Genomic DNA, 27155 nt, shown 5'->3' on the forward strand with positions numbered 1-27155 from the left:
TATTTCAAGGGCATAAAAGCCAATAAAAATATGCAAAATTTAAAACAGGAGTTAAGACTAAGGACAATTATTTTCAACATTTTGCTTGATGCTGTTCTGTTCTTATTATAAGAAAATTAACATTCCCTCTTAGATGTCTAATTATTTATCATATCTATAGGTTTTTAAAGAACATGAAGGTTCTGGGTTATCACTGTAAATACAAGACTAAAATAAAAGCATGCACTGTCTTATCATAAGAAAAAAACCCAGTAATTTGGTGACATTAGAAAAATCAGAAAAACAATTTTATTTTGTTTTTACTTTTTTGTTTTTTTTCCAAACATGACAAAAAAGGGAAAATAATTTTTATGAGACAATACATGGGGTAAACATATATCAAATCAGTATTTTTTGTGAAATACATAAAGGTTTTGTTCCTTGGTTTAAACCTTTAAAAAATTAACCATACTCTACCTGTTTTGTTAAGAAAACAAACAAGCAAACAACAAAACCAAAACCCTCATGAAATCCATAAAAAGAATTTTGATTTAATATTGTGTTATTACACTACAAAAGTAACCTAAGGGTATATTAAGAAGAATAAAATTTATTCATTTATAGAAATATTAAGATTCAAATATATTAAAACCTTTAATTATATGGCTTTTAGAACAATATAGTTGCATAATTGTTTAATACAAAGTTTAAAAACTTTTTCCTTTGATACATGACCAATGCATATAGAAAAATAGAAAATAAACATGAAGGAAGAAAAAAAAATCAACCTATAATCAAAAAGATAGATAATAACAAGTGTTAGCAAGAATGTGGAGAAAGTGGGACCCTCATACACTGCTAATGGGAATGTAAAATAGTGCAGTTGTTTGGAAAACAGTTTGGCAGTTCCTCAAATTGTTAAACATAGAGTTATTATAAAATCCACCAAAAATTCTACTCCTAGGTATATATCCAAGAGGAATGAAAAGAGATGTCTACACAAAAAGTTGTATACGAATGTTCACTACAGCATTAATAATAGCAAAAAATATGGAAACAACATAAATCCCCATCAACTGATGAAGGAATAAATGTGGTATATATCCATACAACAGAATATTCAGCAATAAAAGAAAATGAAGTACTGAACCATGCTATAACATAGATAAACCTGGACAACATTATGCTAAAAGAAGCCAGTCACAAAAGATTACATATTGTATGATTCCATTTATATGAAATGTCCAGAATAGGCCGCTAATCTAGTGGTGTCTAAGGCAGGGAGCTAGGATTGGTGGAGTCTGAGGGGGTGACAGGAGGGATGGAATGCTGAAGGGTGATGACTAAAGGATGCAGGATTTATTTTGGGAAAAAATATTCTACAAAGTAAACAGAAATACTGTTTCAAAACTTACATTTTTAACTTAATATATTGGGACTATTTCTCCACATTTATATATTTTTTGTAGCTATCAAATATACTAGTATATAACTATAATTTATTCAATCAAAACCCTGTTACTGAATCTTTTTTTTTAAGAGACTAGGTCTCACTCTGTCATCTAGGGTAGAGTACAGTGACATGATCACAGTTCACTATAACCTTGAACCCCTGGGCTCAAGCGATTCTCCCCCCTCAGTCTCCTGAACAGCTGGGACTACAGGTATGCACCACCACTACTGGATAATTAAAAAAGTTTTTTGTAGAGATAGGGTCTTGCCTATGTTGCTCAGGCTGGTCTAGAACTCCTGGCCTCAAGCGTTTCTCCCACCTTAGCCTCCCACAGTGCTGGGATTATAGGCATGAACCACTGAGCATGGGCTCGAGTATCTTTTATTACTATAAGCAATGCTATGATGAACATTTTTATAGCTAAGTCTTTGTACAGATGCTTAGATATTTCCTTAAGATAAACTCCTAGATTTGGTTAAAGTTTTCAATACATAACAGCACACTGCTTTCCAGAAAGGTTTTAATAATTTACATTCTTACTAGCGGTGATAAAGTGCTTGTTTTCTTGTATCTTTGTCAATAATGAGGATTATAATTTTTTAAGTTATTACTAGTGTGACTGGTAAAAAAAATGTCATCACATTTTAATCTGCATTTTTTTGTTTGAGAGCATTAACATAACCCCCTCGACAATACAGATTTGCCAAATACAAATCTGAAATAATTCATTATATGTAGATCAAATCAGTCCCTTTAAAGTACTATAGTATCTAATTCTCTATCCTAAAAAGAAGATATACCAATTAATTAACACTTGTTGAGAGCCTTTTGTGTGCTAAAGATTTTATACTATCTTGTTTAATTCTTACTTCACTCCATGAGGTGGAATGTATTAACATCCCTACATTATGGATAGGGAAATTGAGGATTACTGTGAGGTTAATTTGTCCATGGTTACAAACCTACTTCACCAGAACCTAAGCTTCTGGCCAAATAAATTACAACAAATAGATTAAGCTGTGACAACATGATCAAAAGAAAACAAGATTACACATTATAAATGAGTTAACTGTCTTATTAGATTTCTAGTATTACAGCAAATTATTCATTTCTTTACAAAGAAAGTAGACCCACTGCTTATTCATTCACATGATATTAATGTATTCCTCCCTACTGACTGGTAACCAAGTAATATAAATAAATTAAATGCATTTTATCTTTCATAACTAAAGGTTAGTTTAACAAAGGACGTTTTAGTTTGTACAATTTATCTAGTGGACAATAACTGCTATTTTCTGATCTAGATCTACTCACATATAGGCATGAATATAAAAAATACTTTGAGTGGCTGATTTTTTTTAAAGTATTTAAAAAGTGGGCTTTTTAAATTAAAAAGTAATCTTTCTGAAATACGATCTCCTTTATTCCTACTTTCTAGTCCTATCTGGCTAACCACGTCTTATAAAAAGAGAATGTGTAATTGTGGTCTTTTAAAAAATAACATGATGAAGTTGACTTTTGTTAGTTTTTTTTTAATTGTTAAAGAATCATGCCATTGTCCTAACACTTTGTCAAACTCAAGGGTAATAAGCAAACACAAGTTTTGACTTGGAGTGGAAGAAGGGAAATATGAAGCATGAGCTATTCAGGACAGGCCTTGATAGTGCTGAAATTGGAGAACTTTAGAGCATCCTGAAGTAGAAGGTACTTTTCAAGATAGGTCATCTGGGGTGAAGGTGACAAAAAAACGAAATAGCAGAATTCCAAATACAAAACTCACTTATTCTGATTTTTTGCTGTGGATTGGCTCTATAGCCAGAAAATGGAGAAGAAAACTTCTTGTATTATCTTCTTCAGGTATATAATCCTCTGCTTCCAGGACATAGCTCCTACCTCAGAAACTAGAATAGTATTTATTAACTATTCCTTGGATGACAGATGAAATCAGGCTGATATTACAAGTTTTCCAGATCAGTAATGTTAGAGATTAGGAAAGGTTTTATAGGCTGATTTGGGAATCTAATCATAATACATAAAGGATTGTTTTATGGAAAAATATGTTCTAAGCCCCAAACAATAAAATTTTGGGAATATTGCTCATTTATATAAACTAGGGGCTTCCAGGAGATCAAAATCTGGGTTTATAAAAATAAAAAAAAAAAAGGAAAAAAATTAATTAGGTTGCCCTTGTGCTTTACAAACAGATTTAACACAAGAAATCCTTGATTAGCAAGTTCTTCTCATTCTGAGTCAATTTATAAAATATATATATATGTATATTTCCTTAAAATACTGTAGAAAGCAAATACAAATCAAAACCATCCTTAAAAAAGTAAGTCATACTTTCTTGGTAAGAATTTGCTTAAATTTAAGTGGCAAAACCAGAATTACTTATTATCCTAGATAATACCTAATTGGAGGCAGTAAAACATGCATTTAGAGCATTCTAGGGCTTATAAACAAATCTCTGAATGTAGTTTTCAATGTTAAGTTTATTACCAATTTTTGTCTTATTTATTGATATTTTCCTAAGCTTCTATTTATGTAAAGGCTTTGATCATAAGCTCAGTGCATTCAGTGATTTCAGTTCATTTTTCTGAGAGTCCCCAAAAAGGATTGGAAGATGAGATGACATGTTCAGAAAGCAATTTCCCCAAATATTATCAAATTGTTTTTAAAACTATACCTTTTCCATCCTAACCACCACACAGCCTTACAACTCAGTAAGCAGAGATTCACTCATTCAAAAATCAGACATTAATTTCAGGACTTTGTTCTTTATACAGCTTTTTTCTTGGCTTATTACTATTATTTTACCTTTAACTTAGAGAAAAGTAGTGGCAAGAACTTTCACTTTTGGCTATGGTGGCGTAACTGGTAATAGACTAGCCTTCCTGCCTGGATAAAAGAGGTACGGTAATTATTTTGGGGCTGCTCCTTTAGAGAAGGAAGACTCATGAGGTGAATCCCAGCTCAATGTGGAGACAATTTTCTAGACATAGTGCAGGACTCTCGAGTCTTAGCAGAGCATAGATGTCAAACTAAGACAAAGAGGAAGAGATTAGAGTTCAGATAGCTCACAGCTAGAATCTATGGGATGGGGCACCAGAGCTAATGGATCTGCGTGTTGGCAGGAGTTGGGGCGTCAGTACGGGTGGGATTCCCTGTGAATGATTGGTCCAGGGCTATGTTGGAAATGAGCAAGATGAAGCTGGGCGCAGTGGCTCACGTCTGTAGTCCTAGCACTCTGGGAGGCCGAGGTGGGTGGATCCTTTGAGCTCAGGAGTTCGAGACCAGCCTGAGTAAGAGCGAGTCCCCATCTCTACTAAAAAAATAGAAAACAATTAGCTGGACAACTAAAAATATATAGAAAAAATGAGCTGGGCATGGTGGCGCGTGCCTGTAGTCCCAGCTACTCGGGAGGCTGAGGCAGGAGGATCACTTGAGCCCAGGACTTTGAGGTTGCTGTGAGCTAGGCTGACGCCACAGCACTCTACCTGGGCAACAGAGCGAGACTCTGTCTCAAAAAAAAAAAAAAAAAAAAAAATTGAGCAGGATGAAACTACATTAGGCTTACTAGAGAGCAGCTGCTTGGGGGCTGAGTTTGGGCAGAACTAGTCAGATAGTGTTGGGATTGGAGGCCTAGCAATTCCAGAGTGAAGAGACCTCATTAATCCCTTGTTAACAATCTTGGCATCCAGCTCAGAGCCCAGAAAACCCATGCCTTAGGAGTCCTCTGCCTTACAGTAAGGCCTACTCTCTAGACAAAACCAAGTGCTGATAATATGCATGGAGAGGGGGAAGTTTGGAGATTGAGTCCTATCAAGTTGGAGGGGCTTAGGAAACACCTTGGGCCTGGTGTACTCTCCGTACCAACCATAGGCCTTGAACTAAGAAATAAGCAACAACCATCTATCACTGGGAAAGGGGCAGGAAACCTTCCTGTCAAAGATCCTAGGTAAAGGAACACTACTGCTGAGGAAGGAGCAGAAGAAAAAGTCACCTGCCCTGGGGGAGGGTCATGAAACCTGCTTGGGCCCAGGACCTTGCAGTGGTATAAAACAGATGTCTATTGCCACCATGGGAAGCCCAGGAATGCTGAGCAGGCCTCATCTCTGAGCCCCAGAAGAATAGGAATATGCAAAGACAGGCTGGACCAGGAGAACTAAGAAACTCCCCCCTGCCTCCATTATAAATCTAGCAACAGCAGTCAAACACTCATTAAACCTATTAATAACTGAAAAACAAATGAATTGTATGCACTAGAAAAATGAGAATGAGTGTTGACTTCTCATCAGAAACAACACAGGCTAGAAGAAAAGGGAATAAAATCTTTAGAGTGGTGAAAGAAAAAAACAAAAAACAAAACCAAACCAAATCTCAACACTAGAATGAGACAGTGAAAATATCATTCAAAAATAAGGACAAAATAAAGATATTTTCAGATAAACAAGGGCTGAGAGAATTTTTTGCCAGTAGACTTGCAATAGAAAAATTGCCAAAGAAAACAAATTGACAGTTTCTTAAAATGTTAACTCACACTAGCCATGTGACCCAGCAATTCCACTCCTAAGAGAAATTAAAATGTATGCTCATACAAATCTTTATTACAGTTTCATTTATAATTGCCTCAAACTAGGAACAAACCAAATTTCCATCAACAGTGAATGGGTAAATTGTGGTATATTCATATAACTGACTACTATTTAATAATAAAAATGAACAAACTACTGGTTTATGCAAACATGGTTAAATCTCAAAAAACATTATGCTGAGTTTCTTCAAAGAAGTCAGAACAAAGGAGTATATTATGGTATCTATTTATATGAAGTTCTAGAACTGGCAAAACTAATTCACAGTAATATTATAGAAGTCCAATTATTATAGTACTTATCTTGATGATTAGGGTGGGTATAGGTAGGTTGACTGCAAAGCTGTACAAGGGAATTTTCTGGGTGTTAGATATGTTCTTTATTTTGACTGAGGTAGTGGTTACAGGGTGAATGCATTTTCCAAAGTCATCGAACAGTACCTTATGTGTGTGTATTTTATTGTATAAAAATTATACCTCAGTAATGTTGATTTTAAGAGATATTATCCTCTTCAGAATTACAAAACATTACCTGTATAGATCTGTCTTGTTATCAAACCAATCTGACAAGACCCGAAAGGTAAAGAGGGGAAAACGCTGATGAAGAACATGAAAGCCCACATTTTCAAAGGTGTAGTTAGTTAGAGCCACCTAAAAAGAAAAAAAAAAAGGACAAGACACCATTATAATAATATTTATGTGGCATTTTTGGTTCTAAAATATCCCAGTATCACTTTAAACTTTTCGTAGTACATTTGAAAGCTACTTGTAAAAATGATTTGTCTTCCAAACTATGTATAGCCTACTGGACAGAAATGTTCATAACAAATTAATATATAACTGGAAAAAAACAGACTTGATGAGCTTCAACTTGGTCATGTAATACTTAAGAGATCCCAGATCTGATCACTTTTTTTAATACTCTATGCTAACAAATATATTGACAGAAGCACTGTTAAGCAAGTTAATTTTTGTTCTTTCCATACTTACTTTTTGGTTCTTGATGACATGATGATTAATGAGATTCCACAGATTCGAGGATGAGTTATCTAGTTAAAGGCAAGAATTCATCCTCCTCCCAAGAATTATGTTAGTTACTAGCACCCAATACACAGACATTATAGAGTCACTTAATTTCATTCCAAAAGCAGAAGATTAAAATGACAGAAATGTCTCCCCATCTTCAGAATATATAGGTAAAAGCTATGTTAATGGAAAAAGAATACTGAAAAAGGGCCCAAGTTAATAAAATGTATTTCTAGCTAGATGATCTCTTAGAAATAACTACAAGACAAAAGCAATCTAGATGATGGCAGGTATTTCAGTGCAAAATAGAAATTAAGGAATCAGCAGTCCCCATTCTTAGGTCAGCTTGAGATTCTGAGGAATAGTTCAAAAAGCACTTCACATTTGTATATTACATTATAATTTTAAATTATTAAATTATTTTCTTTTTCACTCTACAATCCAGGGAGTACAAAATGGGGATTGAATGTTAACCTTATCTCAGTGCAGTGACTCAAACTGGTCTTAATTTATTATACAATTTCTGTTGATCTCCAGAAGAATAGCACCAGAATGTAGCATACTTCACAGCATGTATGTACTTACACACACATGCGTGCATGCGTGCCTCTCATAAATTGTGAAAAGGTAAAAAAGGCAACAGGATGAGGCAAAAAGGCTACAAGATTAGATGAAGAAGGATTATAAAATCACCATAACGCAGGACGAAAACCTATGTTGAAAGCAGTAAAAAGCAGAACAGTTCTACTAAAATTCAAGTTAGTAATCAATTTAGAAAGTAAACCTAAATGTCTCTCTCAGAATGCACATAAAAGAGGACAAAAAGATGAAAATGATAAGAAGGAAGATATGGAGAAAAGAGAATAGAGAATTAACATATAGATAAATAGGTTCCTAATGGAAAGCCTAACACAAAAGGGATAGAAGCAATAATCAAAAATATAATTCACAGAACCTTAGATTTCTCCTCTGCAGTTCTAAATTCTGGAAGTGAATGGCACCATACCTATTTAAATTTTTAGACTATTGTTAGCCCCAAATTTTATACGTAAGCATAATAATTATGTAGGAAGAAAACAAAGCTACTCCTTGAATTCTTTTTTTCCAATGATTTTTGTCCTCCAGCCCACACCTTAGCCACCGACTCCCATGATCATACCCCAGGATCTATTATTACCAATAATCATACCTCCTCTATAATCTCATGCATCCTATTCTCTGACCACCATCTCCTGTCCTTCCACCTTACTTCCTTCAGTGCCTCAACCTCTCTTTGCTCCTTATTGAGTTTAAATTCCATAATCAATCATGGTAATTACTATCCTTGCACATACTCTTCATTTCTTTGTCCCTTTCCTGCTGCTGCTGCTTTTTATTTATTTATTTATTTTTTGAGACAGTCTTGCTCTGTTGCCTGGGCTAGAGTGCCATGGCGTCAGCCTAGCACACAGAAACCTTAAACTCCTGGGCTCAAGCAATCCTGCCTCAGACTCCTGAGTAGCTGGGACTACAGGCATGCACCACGCCCAGCTAATTTTTTTTTCTATTTTTAGTAGAGATGGTGTCTTGCTCTTGCTCAGGCTGGGCTCGAACTCCTGACCTCAAATGATCCTCCCGCCTCAGCCTCCCAAAGTGCTAGGACTACAGGTGTCAGCCACTGCGCCCAGCCTGTGCTGCTTTTTTTTAAAGCAAAGCCATAACCTTTTGCTTGTGAGCTGTGGTCAAATCTAACCCTCTGTTACTGTACACTTCCATGTGTGAATCTGAACATAGCTGGCAAGTATCACTTTAATTTCCTGATGCAAATCTCAAATGGGCTCTTAATGCCAGTGTTTATACTATATTTTCTTAACATTCACTCTCAAAATTTTCTAGATAACTATTCCAAACTTTTTTTTTTGTTTTTTTGTTTTTGAGACAGAGTGTCACTTTGTTGCCCTGGCTAGAGTGAGTGCCGTGGCGTCAGCCTCGCTCACAGCAACCTCAAACTCCTGGGCTTAAGCGATCCTACTGCCTCAGCCTCCCGAGTAGCTGGGACTACAGGCATGCGCCACCATTTCCATCTAATTTTTTCTATATATATTTTTAGTTGTCCATATAATTTATTTCTATTTTTAGTAGAGATGGGGGTCTCGCTCAGGGTGGTCTCGAACTCCTGACCTCGAGCGATCCACCCGCCTCGGCCTCCCAGAGTGCTAGGATTACAGGTGTAAGCCACCACGCCCGGCCCTATTCCACACTCTTCCTTCCTCAAACTATTCTATATTATTCCTTCCTCAAACCTCCAAAGCCTCTCCACAGTTGTCTCTCAGCTGACAGCAGTGATTCCTGGTTTACTGAGCAAACTGAAGCAATCACAAGAGAACTTCTACGGATTCTCACTGCCACATATGCCCACTTACCAACATCACAGCCATATATTCTGCCTCCTACCTATTAACAACAGAGGAACTAGCTGTACTCCTACTTTATCTAAACCCAGGCCCCTCCACTAGTGCACAAGAGATGGCACTCAATAAATATTTCCTGAAATGAATTAAGTCTGTTTCCAGTCCACTTGGCAAATTCTTGAAAGGCCTACATTAAGTATAATAATAAGATATATACTGTATATAATATAATAAATAATAAGATATCCAGAAGGCCTCTAAGTATAATTTTCTGGGAAAGAGTCATTTATTCTCATTTAAGTAGTCAACAAATATAAATAAGCATTACTAAAATTTAAGAGGCATTGTGTTTGTCACTCAGGATTCAAAGTCGAGAGGAAACGACAGGAATTCTATGTTCAAAGTAAAGTAGCAGAATGAAAACTAGTACCTGCACATTAAAAAACAAATTTTTAAAAATAGGTAAATTATCCAACTTTTAACTTCCTCATAGTTGCTCCTCACATTTACAAATAAAGATAAGAGATGCTACATACTCAGCCTAGAATTAAGAGAAAATCTTTGGCCCTGAATTTTCAGTGAGGACTAGAGAAGGCCCTAAACTTTGAAAAAATATTTACTCTCTAATGTATCATTTCAAGCTAATAGTGGAGTTGCTACTGTGGCCTTTTGAGTATTCAGAGATGAAAAAACCCCTGAGGATCAAGATTCAGTAATTTATTTTTTGTGTTTATGTTCTTAATTTATGTATTCATCTCAGGCAATATCATACTGTTATTTGAAATATATAATAAAATAGACACACCAAATACACCACAATTTCTGTACCTTCCATATCCTATGCTGCACTGCTAGGAATTATTTTGAAGTCACTGGGGACTCTTGTGCTCTTATAATATTTTAAGAACACACAGGATAAAATTATCTTCAAATATTGTGCATTTTCAAATTAGATGAAATGTGAGTATTTCAGAACTTCAGGCTCATGGTACAGAGAGGAAATATAAAGAACATATTTCCTTATGTGATACAATTACCATGCAATAGTACCCAAAAGAATTGCATAGGGCATACCTGGAAAGTCAAATGTTTATATAAATCCAGAAAAGCCAGAAAGTTCATAGTGAATAATGAGTATATAATATACAGTGTATAATGAGAAAGTAGTTTCAAAGAGGAAAAACAATTGATGAATGAACTTTCTTCTAAATATAAACATTTTAGCTAAATTATCCAAAGTCCAAATCTAAGGACAGACCGATTTACAGTGGTATCTTTTCACATTTCAGTAAGAGAAATCAACTAACTGCAAGGATGTCAATATTATCTAGAAAAATCCTATCTTACATTTTTTTATGTGAAATAATTTTATTTCTCTAAGTGATTGCAAATTACTGGGATAGTTTATTGAAATTACTCTACCAAAAATCCTTATTTCGGCCCCCAAAGCCTCAATTATTAACTACTTCCAAGTATTATCTCTCCAATTTATCTTATTAATCTGACACAACATAATATTAATATCCTTAGTTTGGGAAGCTCCTTCTTATGTCTAGACTAAATTTTTCTTACTTTAATAAATCAACAAGGCCAAGCTGAATTCATCTGGCCTTATGTGCAAAATGATTTAAGTGCAAAAAATGATGAAATTATGTAATATTCAATACATATAACAGAGTATTTTATTATTGCCAAAGACTAGTCTAGCTATTGCTACCTTAGACACCAATAGAAAAAAATTAAAATTCATTGATAACATTTAAGTCTAATACCTCTACAGATTTGCATTTTTATTATTTTGTAACTCTACTGAAGTAGTTCACAAAAAAGCATAAATTACACAGTAAGTCATACTAATACTTTTTTTTTTTTTGAGACAGAGTCTCACTCTGTTGCCCGGGCTAGAGTGCCGTGGCTTCAGCCTAGCTCACAGCAACCTCAAACTCCTGGGCTCAAGCGATCCTTCTGCCTCAGCCTCCCGAGTAGCTGGGACTACAGGCATGCACCACCATGCCAGGCTAACTTTTTCTACATATTTTTAGTTGTCCAGCTAATTTCTTTCTATTTTTAGTAGAGATGGGGTCTCGCTCTTGCTCAGGCTGGTCTCGAACTCCTGAGCTCAAAGGATCCACCCGCCTCGGCCTCCCAGAGTGCTAGGATTACAGGCGTGAGCCACTGCTTCTGGCCCTAATACTCTTAATAATTTTTTTTACAGGAAATATTGTCTGACAATACAATAATTAAATCACTATATTGATCTAATCTCTTATTTCCAAACAAAATTTTAGATAAAGCACCTCACCTCATTTCTCATGATTCTCCAAAGATTCAGTGTAATTCGGCCAACGATATTTATCTCACTCATTGTATCTGATCCATACTCATCTCTTTCAGCTGCAAATCTGTTCTCAATTTTGTCATCTATAGAAATGAATAGAGATTGTATCAGGGCTCACAGATAACAAATTTCCAATCAAATTATGCCAAAGAAAATGAGAATAAAAATTAAAGATGAAGATTAAAGGTGAAATGTAATTCAGTCTATTTTATATTAGACTTAGAGAATAATCATTATTTTGACTAAAAAAACAAATTTTCTTTCTAAAATTATGAAAATTCTATAAAATAAATATACCTGAAATCTCTCCCTCCCTTTCCCTCTGTCTCTGTCTCTGTCTCTCTCTCTCTCTATATATATTTAAATAATAAACCCTATTTCTTTAAATTTGGTAATTTCTGGTGCTTTTTTAAGAGATGGGGGTCTCATTATGTTGTCTGGGCTGGGGTACATTGGCTATTTACAGGCATGATCATGGTGCACACTGCAGCCGGGAACTCCTGGGTTCAACTGATCCTCCCACTTTGCCTTCCAGAGTGGCTGGAGCTACAGGTACATGGCACTGTGCCCAACCTGGTGCTATTTTTATTAACACCTAATGCTACATTTCTTTGATATTAGCATGGAAAAGGTCCAGTGTTAAACTGGTCATTTCTTGGAAAAATTGGTAGAGTTTTTAACCTAACCAATTCCCTGAAAATTTGTTGATACCCATTATGATGTTCATATTCAGGATGAAATTCTCTTAACTGTGTATAAAGAATTAGATGAAGAGTTCCTCATAGCAAATAGACTTGTGAATCTAGTTTCTTAGGAGGTGATTTTACCTGGAATAGAAATTAAAATGTGTTTCTCAACTACATAACACTAGGTATATGTGAATGTTTATGATTAGAAGCTCTAGAATAATAAAAATATTTACTATATACTAAATGACTATTACGTTCTAGGAACTTTATTTCTTGGAACATCATTTCTTTTATTTTAATACAACCACTCTAAGTTAGTATAATTTTCATTTTGTATTACAGAAAATCCTACTCGGAAATATTATGAATTACCCTAGATCATATATTTAGAGAACTAGTATTCTAAACCTGGATTATCTTACTCCAAAGAACATGTACACCCATCCACCTAACTCACTTTCTTTTTTGAAGAGATAATGTTTAAAAGTTGATTTTTTTCCATTTACCAAACACATATAATGTTTATGTCACAATCGCCCTATGAGATAAATTCTATTATTATCCCTGCTTTACAGATGAATAAACTGAGGCAAGGATAGGTTAAGTAACTTGCTTGATATCACATAGCTAGATAGTGGCACAGCCAGGATCTGAACCTAGGCAGTCTTTTTCCAGAATCTGTGCTTTTTTACTGCCACTCTAACTGTATCCTTTCTATTGTACCATGGTGCTTCATAAAAAATAGTTTCAGCAGTGATTCTGAAAGGACTTGAGCTTTTCCTTCACTCTTCTGATCCAGAGTCGTATGTCTTACCTGTTACAATTAATTAACAAATGTACCTGATGCCACCACTGAATATTCAAAAACCTATCCCAAAAGAGACGTTGGAAACATTGAGATATACCATTGTTCCTATCATGTGAAGGATCCAGAAGCCACAAAAAATGCATGCAATGAAAAAACAAACTTGGTTAAAGTACCTGTGCCTTTTTATTCCAATCTTTTGTAAAGCTCAAAATATTTACTGTCCTTGAATCTTCCAGCTTCCAACTTTCCCTTTAAACTTACCAACTATAAGACATTTTATTGAAGTAATAAGCTCTCCCAGGTGGTCTCTTGATTAATTTTATCAATTTTATATTTGATCTTTCTGCCTCCCAAAGTATACGTTACTTTGTTCTAGTTGGACTTGTGGGGAGACTTTGAAACAAGTTTATTAAAAATCCTATGGTTATACAGAAAACCTAATTTTAAAAATGAATTATAAACTCTAAATAATTTGGATATGAATAGTATTACTCCCCCTTTTCAATTATAATCAAATTTTTGGGAATAGCCTTTAAAACTCATGATATTATTTAGCCTGATGCCCAAATAAAAATCAAGGGTTAGTTAACTATTAGTTAGTATTCTGTAACCTATCCTATCCTTCTTCATCAACCAAATAGATAAAAAATAAGAATCGGACAAATAGAATAAAATTATGGTACATCAAGTCAAAGAAGTGTTAGGTACCTTCATAATGATTATGAAGATTATCTCATAATACAGAAAAATGTGTGATAAGGTGCCAGATAAAGGAAGTAAAATAGAAATGGAATATATGATTATTAAAAAGATGCCTATCTGAGCAAAAGATTGAAATTTTAAAACTCAACAAATATACTAACAGTATATATAGCAATGAGATTAATTTGCTCTGTATCTGAACCACAAAACATTCATAATACTACATACCTGGTACCCGAGAGATCATCTGACATAAGTCAACACTTAAAGCAGCAGCCCTTTGTAAAAGATAGCCCCAGGAATGCATCTGAATTTCATATCCTAGCAGAATATCAGGATCATACCTAAAGAAGGAACGAAAAAATTAAACAAGTACCAAACATCTGAACCTTTAACCAGAGGAATTGTTTCTTCATGATAGAAAGTACAAAAATAAAAATCTATATTCTATAATGGTTCTCAGATGGGGAAGGGATGATACAGTAGTACCTATAGAATTTTTACATAGGAAGGGATAGGTGGTTAGAATACTTGATTTAAAAATTTTTTTTATTTTTTGAGAAAAGGTCTTGCTCTGTTGCCTGGGCTAGAGTGCAGTGTCGTCATCATAGCTCACTGCAGGCTCAAGCCATCCTCTTGCCTCAACCTCCCGAGTAGTTGGGAGTATAGGCGCATGCTGCCATGCCTGGCCAATTTTTTCATTTTTTTTTTTTGGTAGAGACAAGTTCCTGATATGTTTCCCAGGCTGGTCTCAAACTCCTGGGCTCAAGAGATACTCCCATCTTGGTCTCCCAAAGTGCTGGGATTATAGGGGCAAGCCACTGCGCTCGGCCAGAATACTTGACTTGAAACTACTTTTGTAAAGGGGGTGTAGTTTTTACTTAGACTGTGTATTTGTTTGATATGACTTGAGAAAGAGGCTGATGGAAATTGGGTGAGAGGCAAACGATTACCAGTGAAATGGGTATGGCAAGGTGAAGTGTGAGGGCATGTGTTGGTCTTTGAAAAAGATGTCCCAGGTCATTCTATTGCCACTTCTCTACCCTTCTAATCTATACTGTCCTTAAACAGTTTTAATACTGAGAAAGAAAATGATAATACCTTCCTTTTCTCATTTAATTTTAGTAATGATTTGGTCCTCACATGAAATAAGGTCTAAGTAATGATAAGTTTGTCCTCTAAACTTAGGAAGGTGATTTGGCTTAATGAAAGAATGAAATATTAGCAGAGGTGAGATTAACGTAGGGAATTTAGGAGAAAAATGTGCTCATTGTGGTCACAGAGTTGCATTGGTAAAACTGAACTGACAATCTGCACCCAACTCAGGAGTCTCTTTGTGGCTCTTGTTAGAACCTCCATGTTGTGACCACCATGGAGGAATGTTTGGTTATAGTATAAGAGAAAATAAACATGAAGATTTACTTTAAAGGAAAAATTGTAAGGGGAAGAGAGGAACTGATTATAGTCATAAGTTTTGAGAGCAAAAACTACAGTTGCTCTATCAATTAGAAGCTCCAAATTACTCTGATCATTGCATTCTTTATAAAAGCCCAAAGGTAGAATGAAATGCCACAAAATTTAAAAAGCTGGGTTTTACATAACTACTCATGAAGTCACTCTGAATTGTGCAACGTGCAGCCTGCCCAGATTATATCACTTAACACCCTAAGCCTCAGCTAAGGTCTATAGTATTGGATTACATGGATTTACTGATATAACCTATCTATGGCTATTCTACAAGTCTATGGTATAACAATGGATCATAGGCAGATCATGAGATCTACTTTTAGAACTGATATGCTAATATCTTATACTTCTATAGCTACTTTTTTAAAATGAGTGTTCAAAGACTTTAGTTTTTACTTAGTTAATAAAAATTAGAATGTCACAAGAATGTTTCTGATTTTTAATCCTGGAGTATTTAAGTGGCTGATGTCAAAAGAACTGGGTTCAAACTTCTGTGACAGCATCCTTTTTATCTTATTCTCTAAAGGCCCTATGAAAGTACATTCTATAATATAAATTTTAATATCTGGTGATCTGCTCATGACCTACTGCTTTACCACAGACTTGCAGAGCAGACTTCAAACTTGTTAGGAGAAAAAGATAACAGACATATTATCCATGTGTTTTTCTCTATACAAATATGGTTGCAATTTCTAAGAAAACGGTTTAATTTAATAAATGCTTATTAAATTAATAGAACAGCCAAATGCACCTCTTCACCCTATAAAAAAGTGTCTTCTTGGGAGAGACAGGACTGGTAATTCTGGAATAAAGAGCAGCACTGTGGCATGAGCATAGGGAAGCAAGAGAAAGCAAGGCAATGAGCAACAATGAGGTGAATATGCACAAAGGAAGTCCAGAAAAATCTCAAGGTACTCAAAGAAACAGAAGTATCCCAACACCCTTCTTGCTTAGTCTTCCAACATAGCACTCAAAACCTTACCACATCTTTGTTGATACCAACTTCATCTCTTCCAATAAAGTTAAACTCTTCTTAGAGTGAAGATGGACTATCTACTTATCCAGTACATCTCCGTTTAAAACTGTCTAACGGCTAAATTGGAGAAACTGGAGCAGAAGTATCAAGTGGCTCTAAGGATCCTCAGGAAATCAGAGATCTGACAGATTCCCATACACACACAAAAGAACACACACACTTGACTGCTTAGGTACTCAGTGACTCAAAACAGGCATTACAATGTGGCCATAGTTGATCTTGATCTTAAGAGAAGAATTTGGAAGATTCCTGGAGCTGCTATCACATATATTTCTAAACACAGTAACAACATGAAGAGGATTCCAGATAATTACAGAGCCCTCTTATTACAACTTTATTCATTCATTCATTCATTCATTTAATGTCAGATGGGTAATATGCCAATGTCATAACAAGGTTTGAAGTAGGAACATCTCACACGTGAGTGTGAAAACCCAATCATGCTTATGAACTATAAAAGGAGTTTATAACTCCTACAAAGATAATTCTTCTAATTTCTTCATCTGAATCTTTCTCATTCATGCACCATCTTGTTACAGCAAGAATTATTATTCTAGTTAACTATCTGTTCTGTTGTGGCAACTGAGTTGACTAAGTATACTCATTTTCTGATAATGTTTTGAAAATCATTTTGTCTCAATAAAAATGTTGTCTATTTTTACAAACTGCTACTGCTCAGAAATGACTGCTGAAAAAAACAACAAAAAGTTACCCCTGTGCTTCTCTTAATAGATTTATTTCACAGATTTTTTTTTCTTTAGAAGAACTGTACAGTTGCTTCAATGTTTTTCAGATATATTACATATATTTATTTTTTTGACCTGGAGGCCATTCTTAAGAGACTCTTAAAGCACATAAAACATCTGTTTCAAGTTCAAAAACCAAAGGATTCCATTTTTCTTCTGTGAAAGTACTTCGTGACAGTAACAAAGTCTTGATGATTTGTTCTTCAATTTCAAGGGAGTTTTATTCACTCTGTCAGGTGTCTCAAAGTTACAGAAAGAACAAGGTTGGGTAGATGGGATTAGTGGTAAGGAAAAAACAAAACTGGATAAGATGGAAGCAGCAGAAATAGGAAAATGGTTTTATTTGCTTAGGTAGAAAAAGCTACTTCACAATTAATATTTTAAATAACCCACTAACATTCATACAGATGAGAGATTAGGGTACTCTAACTAGGGCAGTAGCAATGGGCATGGAGGGGAAGGAATGATCTTGAAAAATAATTCGAGGTTAAATGGATAGGATGTAATGTAAATGTAATCAGATATAAGGAAGAGGAAAAGGGAAGAATCATAGCTTATATTTAAGTTAGGGGGACTAGGTAAAATGTAAAATTAATAGTCCGAGGAAATATAGAAAGAGAAAAATGATTGTGACAAGAAGATGATGGATTTGGTTTTACTTGTTTAACATTACATTACTTTTTGTGTTGGCAACCTGAGGAAGTAAATATTAAGAATGTATATAACCTGAGCTTTTGTACCCCCATGAAGAGCTGAAATAAAAAAAAAAAAAAAAAAAAAAAAAAAGATTAGAAATCCAGAAAAAAAAAAAAGAAAGAAAAATAAGTACAATAAAACTCTTAAGTTGCATTTTATTTATATTTGGCACCTAGCACAGCAGTTAACATTTAAGTGCTAACTATATACAAGGCACCAGGCTAAGAGTTTTACTGGCATTATTTACCCATTTTACAGATGAGGAAAGCAAAGCTTAGAAAGATAAACAACTTGCTCAAGACAAAAATACAGTGCTGGCTGACTCCAAAGCCTGTGTTAAGTAGGTACTCAAAGAATGAAATAATCTTCTTGGAGGGTTGCTTGGACCAATATATAAAGGGGGTACAGAATTGAAATGGTGATATTTAGGCATTTTTCTTCTTTTTTAATAGTTTTATTTACTTTACCTCATTTTCCTTAATGACGCTTTATTTTATAGACATTTAAGAAAGTTACTATACTTGCAAATGATTGGCAAAATTCTCAATCAGCAGGCAATCCTATTGTTGAATACATCTAAAAAGAAGACAAGCATACACAGCCCAGGGACATTATCAGATATGTGATGGTACACAAAACGGTATTGACTGAAACTTTTACATCTTCCTTTTGCTAAGCTGTTTGGAGAAATAAGTGTGGGCACTGAAAGTATCTGACATGTTGATAACAACCACTGCGAGAAGACTAGGTAGGACTGACAATGACAAGACTCAAATGGAATGGGAATCTATCCAGTCACAGTTCTACAAATAGTAAAAATACTTTCCTCTTTTTTCCTCCATAGAGTAGTGCGTAGTAGCATAACATTTTTGATGCTCTGTCACTTAATTTTGTTTTGTAGAAAGCACATGTTCTGGTTTTCTAATTTTCAAAATGGTTTGTGTTAACCTATCTGGGATTCAATCCAATAAGTCTGTAGAATATCATCTTGATCTTTAATACAGAATATTAGTTCAGTTTTTACAGGACAGAGTTCAACTACATAGGCAGAACAGAAATGGGTGAGGGTAACAACATGCTCAAGGATAGCTGTTATCTGTACACCAGGATCCAAAGAGTATTTTCTAGACAGTTTTAAGTATTTAAAAACCTAAACCCAGTAATGGGAAGAAAACTTAAGTTCCTAGAAAGTGAAGCATTTAATAAGAAAGTCCATGGCTACCAAGAGTTACAGTCTTGCAAAAATGTAAACGACCCATTTTTTTATTTTTAAATTAAAATATTTTTGTTTTAAAAAGATCCTTTCCATAAACGTTGACAAGAATCTACTATCAACCTCAAGACTAATTACCAAATGGTCAAAAGAGATTTTTGAGCAACTGTGTGCGCAAGATTCTGTGCCAGATAGTGCTAAATTTATGAACAGATTGCATCTGAAAGCTTTTTGGAAATATTGGCTTGTTTAGAACTCAGAAAGGAAAAAAAAAAAAGAAAAAAAGAACGATATTGAAATGGTGGCTGGCTCCCAAGGTAGAAACCTATTTAATGAATAATATGATTTAACTTTAGTACAATTTCCCATTATTTCAGCACCATAGAAAAACCATCCTAAAATCCAACTGGGAAGTTAGCAGCTAAGCAAATATTTCTCTTTCACTGGCCCCTCAATTTTGAGAATAGAATACATTCTGCTTTTCTATCCCTTATCTGATGGAAATGGTGATGGTGGGGGCAGGTAAGTGCAAAATCTTTCCAGGAATAACTTTCTACTTTCAAGGACCACAGGAGGGGATTCCCTTCTTCTTTCCTACCTTCACTTTTATTATCTGCAATAGCATGAAAAGATGCTCTGAACAAAAACTGGCAAAATTAGAAAATACAAAACGATACCTCTTTATTATATTTGCAATTTCTTGGAAAAGTGCCTTCTCATCAGCAGCATAGGTAACTTCTAGTCCTGTAATTCCAGATCTAATAAGTAATGGGGTCTGATATCTGATATCTAAGAAACAAACAAACCGTTTATTGTTTACTTTATATAATTGTACATTATATAATAATACTATATAATATAGAAGTAATATCCCTTACTTTTAAATGAAATTGTGCTACTGAAATATTTCTAATTAAGAAAGCATTCCTCAAAGTAAGAACATAATTAATTCAATTTCTTGAAAAATTTCTTAAAAGATTTCCTCGTTTAATATACAACTAGAAATTCAGATTTTGTATTTTCAGTTATTCTCCTAATAAGTCTGCATTCACAAAACTCCCTAGATAATAACATCACCCATGAAGAATTATTACTTTGTTTCTGTCTTTACTCTTTTTAATTGGAAGAGCTTTGCTTAGTAGAGAATTTTTTAATCAATGTTATGCTGAAAAATGTTTAACAATCACTTCTCCAGGAAAAAAAAAGGCCCTGATTTTTAGTGCTTTCCTATTTCATGACCTAAAGACCCTCTCCCCCAAAGGCTGATTTCAAACTACCAAAGTGACATCGACTAGTTCAAAAAATTCATGAAAATTCAATAATTGTTTTTGTGAGCTGGTGGTATGGGCCAGCTCAACCAAGCACACCACTTATTAAATTGCAAATTCTTATATGGTTTTATTCTGTGCTAAGATTTCCTCCTCCGTAGACTGAGTTCATTTGTAATGGCTACCACTTAAAGCTACAGATGACATGATGTTTTATAAAATGCCTTACACAGTATACTGTATGAAGAACCTCTGAACCAAAAGTATATGTATTTAGAAAGAGATATAAACAAAGTGAGAATATATCTTAAAAGACTCATATAAACCATTAACTTAGTCACAGTAGTAACTTCTTAAAGAGAAACCCTATATTAGTAGCAAAATATTTGCATAAGCATATATAAGGAAGACTATACATCCAATCTAATCATTTGATTCCTTATTAACAATAGTTTATAAAATAATACTTAGAACATATTATATATGCTATTTAGAACTTTTATTAAGATCTTTATATTGTACTGCTTCTGACTTTTTTTAAAAAATAGAGACAGGGTTTCACTATGTTGTCCAGGCTAGAGTGTTGTGGCTATTCACAGGCATGATCATTGTACACCATAGCCCTGAACTCCCAGGCTCAAGTGTGATCCTTCTGCCTCAGTCTCAGAGTAGCTAGGACTAAAGCTTTGTGCCACCACACCTGGCTGCTACTGACTTCTGACAATAATTCAAGAAAGAATAATGAATCTAGGACACAGTTATATACAATCCGCTACACCCCAACCTTTGCAAACATTTAGGAAGGAATTCTTAAGCTTGCTTGGATTAGATTTCCAGCACAGAAATTCTCCCTGTCAAAAAGTTGATCCTAGGATGGGCAAGTATATCATTAATAAAAATTAACAATACCTTGACTGGAAACGGTCTTGTCTTTATCAATCACTATTACACCTGTGAGTTCTGTTTTTTCTGTATCTGGTAGTAGAGTGTCAGATGAGATGCAGTAGAACAGAGCACAGATTGGGTCAAATTCAGGATCTGGTTCTAAGTCTCGTCTCGTTCGAGCATGTAACTCCACACTGATTAGGGTAAGATTTTGTATCTATAAATGGAAATAAAAATTATGCCTTAAAATTTTTTTTTGAAGACACACACAAAGCAGTATGTTTCACTAAGAGTCTAAAGAAATATGTCTGTAAAACTACAGAAAATATGGCCAAAAATGACAAAGTCACAATTTAACACTCTACAGATTAAAGATTTTTACTTCCAAGATTAGATTAAATCAATTCATGTTTTTATTTCAGAAAATATGCTTGTGCTCTAATTTCTCAATAACAACACTTAAAACTTTTTGTCTATTTAATAAAATTTATAGTGCCTCTCAATTCTGTCAATTCTGGTTTGAGAAACAAGATGACTAATCTAAGTGGTTGTACACTGAAACTAAAGTCTGTCAACTTTTTACTCTTATTTATTTTTTTTGAGACAGAGTTTCGCTCAGTCACCCACACTAGAGTGCAGTGGCATCATCATTAGCTCACTGCAACTTTGAACTACTGGGCTCAAGCAATCCTCTTGACTCAGCCTCCTGAGTAGCTGGGACTACAGGCACACGCCACCACACCCAGCTAATTTTTCTATTTCTTTGGCAGAGACAGGGGTCTTGCTCTTGCTCAGGCTGGTCCCAAATTCCTGGCCTCAAGCAATCCTCCTACCTTGGCCTCCCAAAGTGCTAGTATTACAGGCATGAGCCACAGTGCCTGGCCACTTTTTACTCTTTATGCTGTTTAACTAAACTATAGTTTTAACTAAAAAGAGAGGCTTTTTTTAAAGTTCCTACTTATTAATTTGCTACTACTTGAGGGCTACTTAAACTTAGACTTTTGCATACACAAGGTAGTTTTTAATTATAGTTTTTCCTGGGGAACCTGTTATGGTATCAACTATACAATAGCCAGATTTTTACTCATGTACACTTTCTCTTTGACCAATAATGCAAAAAAATTAATATTTGCTTTTCACACTTATTTTCCTATGCTAATAAAAACTCTTCCTTTACTTGACATCCTGTGATACAGGAAGAAATAAACATAAAAAAAAAAAACTCTTCTGAATTGTAATCCTTAGTTTTCTTCCTAAAATCAAGATAAAGTAGGTAGAAACTCTAAGAAAAACAAAATATAGATTGAATTCATGATTATAGCTGGAATTATACCCCATCATTTTACCACATACATATACTTTGCAATGGAAAATAGTAGACTACTGTTACAATATTGGTATTTATTCAGATCACCTAAATTTAACAAAATTTAGGTTTTGTATTTATCTTGCATGCAAACTATTGAAGAAATGTAAATGCAAGGCTCTTACTAGTGATGGGAGTAGAATTTGGTAAATATCTTTGGTGGAAGTATCTATTAAAATTAAAAATGGACATATCCTTTCATCTAGCAATTCTACTCCTAAGAATCTTTTATCCCACAGATATACTCATCCATGTAGCCAAAATAAATGCACAAGGATGTTCATGCAAGATTACAATAGCAAAGACTGGAAAAAACCTAAATGTTTACCTGTTGGGGACTGGTTACATAAATTACGTGGTATCCATAAAGGCTACAAATAATGCAATACTCTGTAACTTTTAAAATTTTCAAAAGAATGAGCCAGATCTATATGACCTAATGTGGAAAGGTCATTATACTACATTGGGGTAAATGGAACCACTGAGTACATTATGCTTTTATATATGCAAGAAATGCAAGTACATGAATAAAAAATTTCTGCAAAGAGACATAAAGAAAGTAGAACTACTTATTGCCTTTGCAGAATGAAACTTCTAGCCTGAGGTGACAGAGAAGCTTATTTTTCATTGTAAATCTTTTGTCCTGACTGAATTTTCCCATGAACATGCAATACTGCATGTGTTCATCATTAATTTTGTCATTAATTTTTAAAATATAAAGAACATTAGTTATGTTTGTATAAGACTTAAGAAATAAAACAAATACAAATCTACCACTTTTCTCAGAAATATACATTGCTGTTTCTATTTAAAAAATATTAATATTAAAAAATATCAAACCAAATGAAATCAGGAGCTAAGGCAAAGAGCTTTCACTTTTAAATGCATATTCTTTAGAACTTAATTTTTAACAATTAGCATATACAAATTTAGTAAATGCAAAAATTTTAAATGGAAAATTTCTCCCACAAACCCAAACAAAACATAACATTCAGTTTAATTAGAAAAGGATGAATATGTGGAAAGACTAGAGAGAAGACTGTGAAGACAATTTCAGGTCAAAAGAGTCTTGGAAATTTATTTATTTATTTACAAAGCCAAATATTGCTTTTCTATTCCTTGATATAAATGCATTACTATGCTTACGGGTATTTTTTAAAGCAAACTATTCTATATAAAGAGATGGTGAGAGAGATGTAGTGAGTGTGACTAGGTAGGAGGGAGATAAGAAAGGGGGGCAAAAATTACAACCCTTCTCTTGGGCATTGAATATCGATATGCAGAAGAAAGAGAGATTATCCCAGGGTAAAGGAAATAGAGGGAAAGAATGCCATGGGCACAATATCCTTAAAAAAAAAGGGAGAGAATCATGCAGATTTTTTTGGGTTCATTCCCCGTTTTGACCACCAGGAGGCTGTTATGTGCTTGAGATGAGGAAAGCCTGTGTCAGGAGGAAAAAGCTGTCAGCAACACCCAGACCTCCTGAGTGAATTTGACTTCAAGAGGGCCTGTGATTCTGAAATGGGGTTACCCAGAAAATGTAGAAAATTACATTTTTCAAATAAGAGAATAATCAAATATAAGACGTCTTTTTGCTAAGATCTATCACATTTACTTAATAAATATTTTTGACAATGTATTTTTATTTTCCGATTTCGGGTATACATTTCATAAGACATATATTCCTGAGTTTATCACTTAATTTATCTGGGCTTTGGGGGTTAGTATAGTCCCGGGTACAAAATAGGGACTAAAGGAATGCTATTAAATGAGAAAAATGAAACAAATGAGTAAATGAGGGAGTAAGACTATGTTCCAATCTAATTCTAAAAAAATATAATTCTCAGTTCAAATTTAGGGTAAAAATGAGATCAATATTAATATTAAAATTTTTCTTGCAGTTTAGGTTAATACAATCCTTAGAACAGTTTATGACAGAACTGACTTGAGAACAAAAAAGCAAACTAAAAAATCAAATTACAACTTAAAGGTGGTTATGAATTCTTTGCTTTAAGGGCAAAGACATAAAACAACTATATAAACTAGCATTGTCCAATACTAATATTAATATATATTTATATTTTAATATAATGAAAGCCACATGTAATTTAAAAATTTCTAGTAACCACATGAAAAAAAACAAAAATAGTTTAAATGAATTTAAAAACTTTTTTTTTTTTTTTTTTTTTTAAGAGACAGGGTCTCTGTCAGCCAGGCTGGAGTACAGTGGTGTGATCATAGCTCACTGCAACCTTGAACTCCTGGACTCAAGTGATCCTCTTGCCTCAGCCTCCTGAGTAGCCAGGACTACAAGCGTGTGCCACCCCATACCCGGCTAATATTTAAATTTTTTTTTTTTTTAGAGAAGAGGTCCCGCTCGCTATGTTGCCCAGGCTGGTCTTGAACTCCTGGCCTCAAGCGATTGTCCCACCTCAGCCTCCCAAAGTGCTGGGATTACAGGTGTGAGCCACTGCATTTGGATGAAAAACATTTTTATTTAATCCAATGTATATCAATAATATTTCAACATGAAATCATATAAAAATTCCTGAGATATTTTACATTATTTTTCCCACTAAGTCTTTGAAATCAGTTATGTATCTTACATTTATGGCACATCTCAATGTGCATGCTAAATTTTCTATGGAAATACACTGATCTATGTTTAGATATAAAATTTACAGTTAAAAAATACTTTTACATACCTAAAGTTGTTCCAAACATGCTTAAAAGTTTTCCAATGAATATTAGTTAATAAAAATTAGGCATAATTTAAGGTTCAGGATCTGAGTTGTATAGCCAAATTTTAAGTTCTAAGTAACCATGTTGCTAGTAGCTACCATAATGACAGCATAAATATAGACAATAAAAATGTACTCCAATTTCCACCTTATTGCCAGTCAGATATGTGCTCTAAGTTTGCATTCTGCATACAAATAAGTTTATAGTGACCCATTCACATATTCTTTCCAATCCACACTGTGACTGATGTACATTTCTGCAAGACAGAGTCCCACTCTTTGGCATAGAATCTACACTGTGAAGATGACTGGATTATATAGAGATTACAAGAATGAATGAATCTATATTCTTCTGTAACAAGCTCTAATCCACTGAGTTAATCAAAGAGAAAATACAAGTAAATATCACATCTGGGATACGACATAACATCCTAATATGACAATCCCCAAATAACAAAATATAGACTTCTAATGGTTCAGAATCTTTTCTAACTTTACCGTTTATAAGCTGAATTTCAGTTATAAGGTTTGTGAAACCACAAAGTAGTCTCAGCAACTTTTAGACGCTTTAAAAGTTTTTCTATTAAATATAAATATATAAAATAGTTAAGAAATAGAAGAACAAAATGAAGATTAATCCAAATAGAATTCAATGCATTCCTCCCTCATTAAAAAATTTCATTTTTTTTTAACAGAATAAGAGTCAAACACAGTTATATGTCCTTACTGTTGCAGTTTTACCTCATGTAAAGCTTTTGCCTCCTGTAAGTTTTGTATGCTGACTTTGAAACCATAAGTATTGTTTAAAGATGGTCCATCAATCTGAGAAGTTTCTTTCTTTGGGGTATTTACTGCTGCAAATTGATTCTATCAAAAAGAACACACATAGCCAGAAAAAGATAAATGACCAATCTTTTGATTACTTATTCCCACTTAGAAAATATGCTTTATGTGTTTAGTAATAAATGATAAAACTAATATCATCTCTTTAAGTTCAAGGAGAAATGATGTTTAATTAACATTCTTTTCATGCTAGTAATTCAAGATACCAGAACTGGACATATGTAGAAATATCTGATATAATCTATAAGCAAACCATATGTTGATCTCTGAGTTTACAAGCCCCAAATACTGAAAATAGTCTTGAGAGAATTGACATTTATACCACATGGACATTTATCTTGACCTTTCTTGGAAGTAAGAAAAGCAGGCAATCAATATATTTGCAACTTCTTTAGCTAAAGTTTGTTAAAGATTTAAAATTCTGAATTTATATTTTACTCTAATACAACATGTGTCTGAAAGGTAAATTAAACAATGTAGATAATATTCATGAGTATAGAAAAAACAGAATCTTTTCATTTCTTAAAAAATATTTTTTCTGATTTCTAAATCCATAAACTGTTTTCACCAAAGTGTTGACTTACATTTACAACACACTGGTACAGTGCTTGCTTTTAATATATATATAGCTTGTAATTCAATAATACTGTTTTGTAAATGAAAGTTTAAAAAGTATAGTCTCAAAATAGAAATACCAAAATATATTTTATATAGTTAATGATATTTCTGAGAAGTGGGCAATATGGATGTGATTTCTATCATCATATATTTCCAAGGATACATGTCAAATGCATACTTTTTTCACATAACCATTTACTTCTAAGTATTGTCATATTTTTAGTATTTGAATAAAGACATTTATGACTTTTCAGAGTTTCAGTAGTAAATAATGCTCTCCTTTGCTACTTAGTAAAAATT

The 27155-nt window shown here is 34.0% G+C and overlaps 1 protein-coding gene and 1 non-coding gene across 4 annotated transcripts in view; both read right to left on the bottom strand.

The window, feature by feature from the left end:
- Positions 1 to 27155, bottom strand: part of REV3L (REV3 like, DNA directed polymerase zeta catalytic subunit) — a 170057-nt gene that overhangs the window by 30508 nt on the left and 112394 nt on the right. For all 3 annotated transcript variants that reach the window (XM_045544191.1, XM_045544190.1, XM_045544192.1), the window contains exons 16-21: positions 26136 to 26261; positions 21312 to 21504; positions 19812 to 19923; positions 14205 to 14320; positions 11742 to 11860; positions 6556 to 6674 (exon numbers count right to left, since the gene is read on the bottom strand). In XM_045544191.1, coding sequence (XP_045400147.1) covers positions 6556 to 6674; positions 11742 to 11860; positions 14205 to 14320; positions 19812 to 19923; positions 21312 to 21504; positions 26136 to 26261 — 785 coding nt within the window. The remainder of the gene's footprint in view (positions 1 to 6555; positions 6675 to 11741; positions 11861 to 14204; positions 14321 to 19811; positions 19924 to 21311; positions 21505 to 26135; positions 26262 to 27155) is intronic.
- Positions 16842 to 16942, bottom strand: LOC123633799. Its single transcript, XR_006733799.1, has one exon. It is a non-coding gene; the product is annotated as a small nucleolar RNA U13 (small nucleolar RNA).

The sequence above is a fragment of the Lemur catta genome, chromosome 2 (assembly GCF_020740605.2).
Source record: "Lemur catta isolate mLemCat1 chromosome 2, mLemCat1.pri, whole genome shotgun sequence".
Lineage (NCBI taxonomy): Eukaryota > Metazoa > Chordata > Mammalia > Primates > Lemuridae > Lemur > Lemur catta.